This window comes from Fopius arisanus, unplaced genomic scaffold (genome assembly GCF_000806365.1).
Source record: "Fopius arisanus strain USDA-PBARC FA_bdor unplaced genomic scaffold, ASM80636v1 scaffold00001, whole genome shotgun sequence".
NCBI classification, from domain to species: domain Eukaryota; kingdom Metazoa; phylum Arthropoda; class Insecta; order Hymenoptera; family Braconidae; genus Fopius; species Fopius arisanus.
In genome coordinates this window covers 2,532,594-2,542,002 of record NW_011887740.1, presented here as the reverse complement: position 1 = coordinate 2,542,002, position 9,409 = coordinate 2,532,594, and the positions used below count along the sequence as shown (strand labels likewise).

Genomic DNA, 9,409 nt, shown 5'->3' with positions numbered 1-9,409 from the left:
CCGCTTTGGATTTTTCGTTAAAACGAAGGTGGCACGCAGGTAAAATTCCAATTGACACAAGTTATCTCCAACTTGTCAAGCGAATCCTTAAATAAACAATTTTTATATCTCTGTAAACACCTTCGAATGTGGGTTTTTTAATTTCGTGTACGGATGAGGAAGTGCGTGTACTTTTAAATGGATGATGATGACTGGACTGCGTGGTGTGAGCATATCGATTGAATTATGGTTCGACATATTTCTGAGAGTCGTTCTGGCAGTATTATTTGTGTACGTCATTAAAAATCAACTAGAAAATTGCTTGCGACTAGTGTGATTTATTTATTTATATTCATTAGGACGCTGGAAAAGGCCGAGCCCTTCGTCAGGAAAATTCACGATGACGAACTGTGGCTCTACAGAAATCCAAAGACGGACTCATACGTTCCCACATCATTCCTCTGGGTAAAATCATTAATTCTCATATAATCACGGAGTCTAGGTTTCTGCTATTCCATTCTAAATTTTATGGGAATAGTATCATGCAATGTTTAATTATTTTATCCTTCCAGCCACTTGTGTTTATCACACCTTTTGTAGTCATCACATTATGGTTTTTCAAGACCGGAGAAAGAGCAGATCTCTATGAAGGATCGCTGACAGTATCGTTAGCACTAGGTTTAAATGGAGTCATCACCGACATGATTAAGCTTATAGTTGGTAGGTTGGTCGTCCAAAAACGTAAATTTCATCATGAAAAACGATTCATTTCGATATGAATTGCAGGAAGACCGAGGCCAGACTTTTTCTGGCGTTGCTTCCCAGATGGTCAGGGCAACAGTGATTTCCTGTGCACGGGGAATCCAGTCGAAATAAGAGATGGGAGAAAATCATTCCCAAGTGGACATTCCTCATGTAAAGCTCCACCTTTACTTATTGTAGCTTAAATATTGAACTTTTGAGTCAATAGTGAAGTGCTGAATATTTTGGAAAACCAATTTTAGTCAGTCACTTCACTATTAAAATCACTTTGATCTTCTGAAGATATTTTTATTATCACTTTTTTTCAGTTGCATTTGCAAGTTTAGGCTTTATAGCTCTATATTTAGCCGGAAAATTCAGGACATTTGGAACGACTGGCAAAAGTCACGCGTGGAAGCTCTGCGCATTCATCTTTCCACTGGGATTTGCTCTTGGAATCGCCCTGAGTCGTACCTGCGATTACCACCACCACTGGCAAGGCACGTGCTTCGCACTATTCCCATCAATTCATCAATCTCAATTGACAGTAATATTTATTTTCCCCATAACAGATGTTGCAGTGGGTTCCTCCCTCGGATTCCTCGTCACGTATTTGTGTTATAGACATTATTACCCCCCACTAGACCATCACATGTGCCATAAACCCTATTCGATATTGCTGAAACAGGGGGAACCTGATCTGAAAAAGGAGAAACGTGAGGGCGATATCAAGTGGATCTGATAAAAACTAAAACGTCTAAGACTGATACACCATTTTTTCCATTGATTTAGAAAATGAATGTCTGTTGAAGAAATATCATTGTGAATTGGTTCCGTACAACAATAAAATCGAAACATCACTATCCGAGTAAATTGAACTGTAGAATTATTTTTCTAGGAAAATTTCGGCAAATTTTCAGAATCGCTTGCATTTTCGATGAACAGATAATCAGTTCTGTAATTAATTTGGTGAATATTCCTTCCGGCGTAATAAATCGACCCGAGAGAATACACCCCATGTTCATAATTACCCGCCAATTTATCCGCAGCGTGTAACGCCCTCAGAGGGCTGCGCGGGAACTACAAAAAGCCAATGAAAATGTCGGTTGGCAATGTCTGAAAGCGGTGAGTTGTGAGTCTGCCAGGGCTCTTTTCAACGGACAGATGCGTGTCAAATGTGCCTCAGTGTCTCCTAGACCTCTGTTGTTTAACAAATATCCCCCACAGTTAAACAATACCGCCAAGTCGTGATAAATTCCTGTTCAATACAAAGTGAGCCTTCCAAAAGTGGCCGAAACTCCCCTCAAAAAGCTCAAAACCCACACCTCCATTGGAGAATTCACTCTGTTTTTTGTCAAATGGTAAGTAGTTATTCGGGAACTCGTTGTGTTGGGTGAAATGCTGGATCGACTTCCTGTTCATGGCGATACCTCGAAGCTCCGTAAGCGTCGTCCCTCGCACCGAGCGAGCACCAACCAATAGTCCACAAGAATAAATAAATAAAAAAAAACAATACAACAAAGAGATAACAAGAACGCCGAAACCACATGAATATTACCAAATCATTCCCTGAATCATTCGACAGTGAAGTGGTGAATACGTGCATGTGCCAGTGAAAAATAATCAGTGATCTACACCTGGAATATTAAATAAATGAACGCTCCTGGCTGAATAAAATATCCTCGATAAATAGTTAAATCCTTTGGGACGTCTTTGGCCCGCGCGCAGGCCATCGAGGGTACAAAGACCCCCCAGAGAGCTTTACTGCTCGAGAAATGATCAACATGGAGACAGACAAGATCATTGATGACACAAATACCAACCTGCAGGTAATAACCTCAACGAATAACTGGATAAATTGAATAAATTGTGTTAATTTTCGATAGTCCCATCTTACGAGGACAACCGCCATCTTATGCAGTTATCGCAAATGAAGGGAATCCAAGTCGGCTCAGTAGAATAATCTTCTCCCTCATTCGATTCTCTGTATCTCCTATATTCTCTTCTCTCACTCTCTCCCCTTGTTTCACTCACAATATTATCCTCCGTATGGGGGACTCACTATTTATTGATTTTTTTCCTTTGAAATTGCGTCGAGGGGGTTATTTCGTTGTGATTTTATTGTTATTTAGTTGTTATTTAGCCGACATTTCGTTGTTCACGGGTTAGAGTTGCTAATGACCTGATATCAGTGTCAACATCGAGTACAAGGGGAGGGAGATTGTCGAGCTCATTTCCTTTATTCGCATTTGTTACGATATTGACTCACTCCGATTTATTTTCATGGCAGCAACACATTTCTCATTAGTTGAAATGCGTTAATTACTCGGGTAACTGACTATTGAGAAAAATTCAGAGTAACAGTATTAGCGAGGTGGCTGTGGGAGAGTGCATATGCAGGTTTAAAAACAAAACTCTTGGGTGATGATGAAATCTCCATCTCCCGCTAGGCTCGTGATACCGCTAGGTCAAAATCATAACGAAAAAAGATCCTCATCTGGGTCAGGACTTATTTGTTTCTTTTCGAGGCAACTTCGTGAGGTGGGGCTTGTTGCCATTGGGGCTTCAATTATTCGGGTTTATTTAAATCTCGGAAATTGCTCATGAATGGAGAATTGTACGATGTTGAATGGAACCGTCAAGAGAAGAATGAGGATTTCTTTCGTTGACATTGAAATCAGAGAACCGATGGAAAACTAATTAAACCCATTTATTTTTTATGTTTTCATTGAAATTAGGGGGAATGGAGAAAAAATAAAATTATCACTGATATGGATTTTTTTATCCCGGCGTATAATCTCAGGTCAATAATGTCGTGCAATCGAAAAAATCAGAGATAACCAAAAAAATACCGAACAATGAACAATGAAAATTGTGAAATTTCAATTACCCAGTTTTTAACTACAGTATTCATTTTCTCATCCGAAGAGATTCTCAATTGCAGGCAACAGTAAATAACCGCAAGCTATAATTCATTGGCATCCAATGGTCACTCTTTCACGATTCCATAAAAAGTTTTGCTTAAAACTCATTAAATTACTCATCGATCAGAATGATATGCGCAGGGTATTTAGTTTTTTTCTGCACTTTCTACAAACGATTCAAATGCTTCATATTTTTTCAATGTATTAGCAGTCAGTTGCATCGACCATTTATCTCCGGGTACAGCGGTATTTTTTGTTGGTTCTCCGAAAAATTGTAATGACTGGTAAAGACTTATTGGAATGATTACATTTACAAAGAAATAAACTGAGGATTAGGTGAAGTAGAATTATTCACAGGCCGGAATATAGGCAAATCGTTATCAAAAAAATGAACTGAATATACAGGTTTTGATGTTTGTTGGTCTCTTGTTGGTTCACCTGAGAGGTCAAGAACCCCCCGCCAGTTCAGTATCGTCCAGTTGTGTCGTTCGGGCCCTCCCTACTCCGGTTGTAGCCTTCGACGGGGAACTCTAGGCTTCTATTGCTTTTGAAATGAGAGGCCTCGGTCATTGAGTGTTGCTAAGAGGCCAGAAGGACGATCCCAAGAATAATTGTTCGCCTTTCACTAAGCTATCCACCTTCAGTGCACTATTGTCGGTGGCTGGTATCATCCTTCGGTGAAGGGAGTCACACGGTGTGGGAGTTTTCATATTCGGCAACTCACCATTTTTCGTCTGCCTTGATTTTTTTTTTCCAGTACCCAATGACGATACTCTATGACACGGGGGTTCGGAAGAAAGAGGCAACATCACAGGCACTTGCACTTACAACTCAGTACACACAGGAGCGGGAAATGTGTATGAAGTACTTCGAGAGATGGAGCGAACCCGAGCAAGTGCATTTCGTCGAGCAACTCCTCGCCAAGATGTGTCATTATCAGCATGGACACATTAACACCTTCCTCAAGCCTATGCTTCAGAGGGACTTCATCTCTTTGCTACCCAGTGAGTTTGTAGGGTGATGTACACCCTATTTCTTGAATTATTCATCCCATTTTGTATTCGGCTGTCTCGGAAAATGGGATGAGCTCATTTTCTATTTACAGGGACAGATTTTGATTAATGTCTCAGGGCTTTTCGAGGGTGGAGGGTTTTTAGGAGAGTCGGTCTGAGAAGCAGGGGAGGTTGGGGGGAAAACTTTATTGTAATTAATTGGTTTTTTCTGAGGAAAATGTGGAAAAATACACTTTATAAAAGCTCTAGAGCTTGCACGAAAGAATTATAATCGGTTGAGTTGCATTTATAGAGATTGATTATTTGTTTCTCTTTTTTTTCAAGTATTGAATGTTGTAAGTAGTTGAAATTTTCAATTAAAACGTTTTTCTTCTTCGTAAATGTTCTTATCCGTGAAAAAGTAATCGTCTCCCTTCAGGCCTGAGATTGTCAACATGAACCCATTGCAAAGGGAAATTGAGTAGTCAAGTGGAAACAGCAAGGTCTCTCCCAATTTTCAGACTCAGATGATGGAAAGAAACTTTCTTCTGAGGTGTAAAGTGAGGTCCACGAAAAAAAAATCATAAGAATTTCATCAGTTCTCTTGGATTCTGGGATATTGAACTCAGTTGAATTAATTTTTTATCACTATCTTCAAAAGTAGAGGAAACGGCCCAACCTTTTTACGAAGACATATCGCGGAGATTTCACTTTGCTCTACAAAGATAAAACGAAATGTTTTCAAGAGGCAGTTCTTTCGATGAAATTCGTGTTTTAAGTATACAAGCACTCATGATTTCACGCTCGTTTTAATTGGCAAGGGAATACTTTGTTGCATTAAATTCTAACCATGAATTGTTTGAGTACATATACCCTTTGAACGGGTTATACTGTTGCTTTCTCTCTTTCGTATTATTCCCCGAGAAAAAATGCTAACTGTATTCATGGTGACACAGAAAAAGGTTTGGATCACGCAGCCGAGAGTATTCTCTCGTACTTGGATGCCGAATCGTTATACTCAGCCGAGCTCGTCTGCAAAGAATGGTACAGAGTTATAAGTGAGGGAATGCTGTGGAAAAAATTGATCGAGCGTAAAGTGCGAACGGATTCAGTTTGGCGGGGTCTCGCTGAGAGAAGAGGATGGATACAGTATCTCTTCAAGCCACGTCCAGGGGAGAATCATCCGAATCACACCTTCTACAGAAATCTCTTTCCCACAATAATGAAGGACATCGACAGTATCGATAACAATTGGCGAATGGGTAATCACAAGCTGCAGAAAATCAACTGTCGTAGTGAAAATTCAAAGGGTGTCTACTGCCTCCAATACGACGATCAGAAGATCGTGTCTGGGTTGAGGGACAATACCATCAAAATATGGGACAGAAATTCATTGCAGTGTATCAAGGTGTTAACGGGCCACACTGGCTCGGTACTCTGTCTACAGTACGACGATAAGGTCATTATATCTGGATCGTCGGATAGTACTGTTAGAGTCTGGGATGCCAATACTGGGGAAATGGTTAACACACTGATTCACCATTGTGAAGCAGTACTGCATCTCAGATTTAACAATGGGATGATGGTTACGTGTTCCAAGGTATGTCATTATTTTTTTTTTACTTGCAGTAATCGATTACTTTCAAGCGAGACATAATAAGTGCTGACTATAAATCCAGAACTCCAACTCAGATAATGATAAATCAGTATGAATTTCAATTCCTTCATCCATTAGGAACGATAACTCTGAGGGAATGATAGGAAATTTCCAGATGAATAAAAAATTGAGCTCAAGGGCATTGAAACCGTACGAAAAACGGTTCAATCAATTATTTTAAGTAATGGTGCATGCACCTGACCTTCATAAAACCCAATCAAGTAGAACTTGAGATTGATTGCACTGAAAAAAGTTTTGAAACCTAAATCTGTTGAAAACTGTGATATATATCCCCAACAGTTGAACTTCATTTTTATGTTTTCCTTGCAATGCAATAATCATGAACTTGTATTTATTTTTCTTTATACATAAAAATAATAATTGATTACATGTGAAATTGAATAACAAGTCTACTTGCATAATTCCACTAACAATAATGTTTGGACGGATAATTTGATTACCAAATTACCAATTAAGTGAATTAATTTGGATAAAATAGTGGAAGAAAATGTGACAGCCTCAGGATAACGTATTTTTATTTTGCTTGCAGGATCGTTCAATAGCCGTTTGGGATATGACCTCACAAACCGAAATTGCCCTCCGTCGTGTTCTAGTTGGCCATCGTGCTGCTGTTAATGTCGTTGATTTCGATGAAAAATACATCGTATCAGCGAGTGGTGATAGAACAATTAAAGTATGGAACACCTCGAGCTGTGAATTCGTCCGAACTCTAAATGGACATAAACGTGGTATTGCGTGTTTACAATACAGAGATCGTTTGGTGGTTAGTGGTAGCAGCGATAATACAATAAGACTGTGGGACGTTGAGTGCGGTGCGTGTTTACGGGTACTCGAGGGACACGAGGAGCTTGTACGGTGTATCAGATTCGATAGGAAGCACATTGTTAGCGGGGCTTACGATGGGTGGGCTATACTATTTATTATTTTCGGTTTTCATTGATTCTATCATTCTCGTGAATATACTACGAATTATTCGCAAGAGTCCAGTGCTAAAGTGCGATAAATCAAATATTATATTTTTCATGAATTATCGATTTATCTCGAAATCTACGGATTCGAGGAGAGACCTCCAAAGAACTTTTTTTCAGTTCATGGAATTTTAAAAAAAAAAGATCTTTTGGTATTTCTTCCTAAAATCCATAGTTTTTCAGGTCAATCGATATTTAAAGGATTTGTAAAGTTTGAATTATCTCACTCTTTCTCTCTACCACTTTGTTACTGATTTAATGGAGTTATTTGAATTGTTATTGATTTATTGATGACTTGCAGGAAAATTAAGGTGTGGGACTTGGTGGCAGCACTGGATCCTCGAGCACTTGCCAGTACTCTCTGCCTGCGAACACTGGTGGTAGATATTGAATTGTATAAATGAATTTCCCCCTCTTCGACGTGAAAATTACTGAAGCCAATAAATGAAGCCATTTTGGTTCTTGCACAATTTTTACTGCAGACCATTAAGTAATCAGAAATGGGAAATGGGAAAGATCAATAGGAGATTTCGTTTTGATTTTGTATATCTAATTTGATTGATTTATTTAGAGAGATCATGGAATGTGGCTTTAATTTTCCCCAGTGAATTTTCTTTTTCGGCAGTAAAAAAAATCCGGGAAAATTCCTAATTCAGTTTCAGTGATGCTTATCCTCTAATTTTTTATTCTCTTTTTCTTCAATATCAGGAGCACACTGGACGGGTCTTCCGCTTGCAGTTCGACGAGTTTCAGATTGTCTCTTCGTCTCACGACGACACGATACTCATATGGGATTTCCTCAACTGCAACGACTCCAAGGGAACTGAGGGAAATTCACAGGTTGTACCCACGACAGTTCCCAGCCAAGTCGACACCAGATCTCCTTCTCGTGAGTATTCCGATTGATTTGACTGTTGGATATTTGGCTTATCCAATTTTCATTATTTTGTTTTATCGATTTTTCAGCGTTCGAGTGACGTATCAAAATAAAAATTCCTCTATTGTGATACACCTGTAAGTCAATGAAAATTAAAATTACGAGTTGCTCTTGTCTTACTTCTTCACTGACACCGCAATTGAAAGTTATTTATTCTGTGATTATTCTCCGCAGATAAATGGTTAGTGCGTGAATTCAATGTGTTCACGGATGCGTATGAAAGGATTGTAACAATACGAGTTGTAAGTGTGCACTGGAAGCGTCTCAGCAAGAAGATAGAATTCATCACAACCAAATTGCTCCAGAGCTGTTGGAAGAGAAGTAGAAGAGCTAAAAACCTACATCACCAAAAGATTAATGAAAAAAAGTGTAACAAATAAGGCAAAAAAAGAGATAAAAGGCAAAAAGTGGGTATTCACGCATCCTATGGATGCACGACAATTTGAGTTGTCTTAATTAAAAAGGATTCACTTACTTATTTTTGGAAAATTCTTCTGCGCTCTATGACACGTGAGAAGTTGACCGACCATTTTCCTACAGCTGCTGTTGAAGGGTGAATGAGAAAATTGAAACTGATAAAACGACGAGAATCATAGAAGACTTGAGAACAGTGACGCCACAGAATTGTAATAACATAAATGGACTAGATATTTCAAGGGAATAATTGAATAGAAAATAAGAAAAAAAAATTATTGATGATGAATTTTGAGATGAGCTGGCACTTAATGATAGTAGATGTATTATAGTAAGTTATAACATAAATAAGAAAGAAACATTTTTTATGTAATTAATTTATAGTCAAAAATGATAAACAAAGATGAATTGCGAAAAATCCTGTGAAATGTTTGTTCTTGGAGTACTTATTGTGTATGAATGATCATTCTGGTGATTGTAAAGGGGATGAACTTTTAAAAATTCAATTGAAGTTCATTAAAACGTAATATTGCCAATTTGTCTAGCAATGCATTGCTAATTACTGTCACATCTGAATGGTTTTTCTGTGTTTAACATTGTGGCTGAATTCAATGAGTGAAAATTCCAGAGATTCAATTGAATAATTCAAAATGAGTAATAGGGAGTTTGTAAAAAAAATATAGGGTAATTTCAATTTTTTAATTTTTTCATCAATTTTATAATAATCAATAATTTCTCCACAAAGTTGATGAAAAAACGGTGATTTACGAATTTTG

General features: G+C 38.2%; 2 protein-coding genes across 2 annotated transcripts; both read left to right on the top strand.

The window, feature by feature from the left end:
* Positions 1-47: 47 nt before the first annotated feature.
* LOC105273769 (phosphatidate phosphatase PPAPDC1B) lies at positions 48-1,588 on the top strand. The gene is made up of 6 exons (XM_011316393.1): positions 48-270; positions 339-444; positions 552-699; positions 766-894; positions 1,050-1,220; positions 1,293-1,588. The coding sequence occupies exons 1-6, from the start codon at positions 182-184 to the stop codon at positions 1,460-1,462; spliced, it is 813 nt and encodes a 270-aa protein (XP_011314695.1). The 5' UTR covers positions 48-181; the 3' UTR covers positions 1,463-1,588.
* Positions 1,589-1,807: 219 nt separating this feature from the next.
* On the top strand, positions 1,808-9,051 carry slmb (beta-transducin repeat containing E3 ubiquitin protein ligase slmb). Its single transcript, XM_011316381.1, has 8 exons — positions 1,808-2,549; positions 4,402-4,648; positions 5,593-6,236; positions 6,844-7,217; positions 7,584-7,662; positions 7,991-8,171; positions 8,249-8,296; positions 8,394-9,051. The coding sequence occupies exons 1-7, from the start codon at positions 2,496-2,498 to the stop codon at positions 8,257-8,259; spliced, it is 1,590 nt and encodes a 529-aa protein (XP_011314683.1). The 5' UTR covers positions 1,808-2,495; the 3' UTR covers positions 8,260-8,296; positions 8,394-9,051.
* Positions 9,052-9,409: the final 358 nt, after the last annotated feature.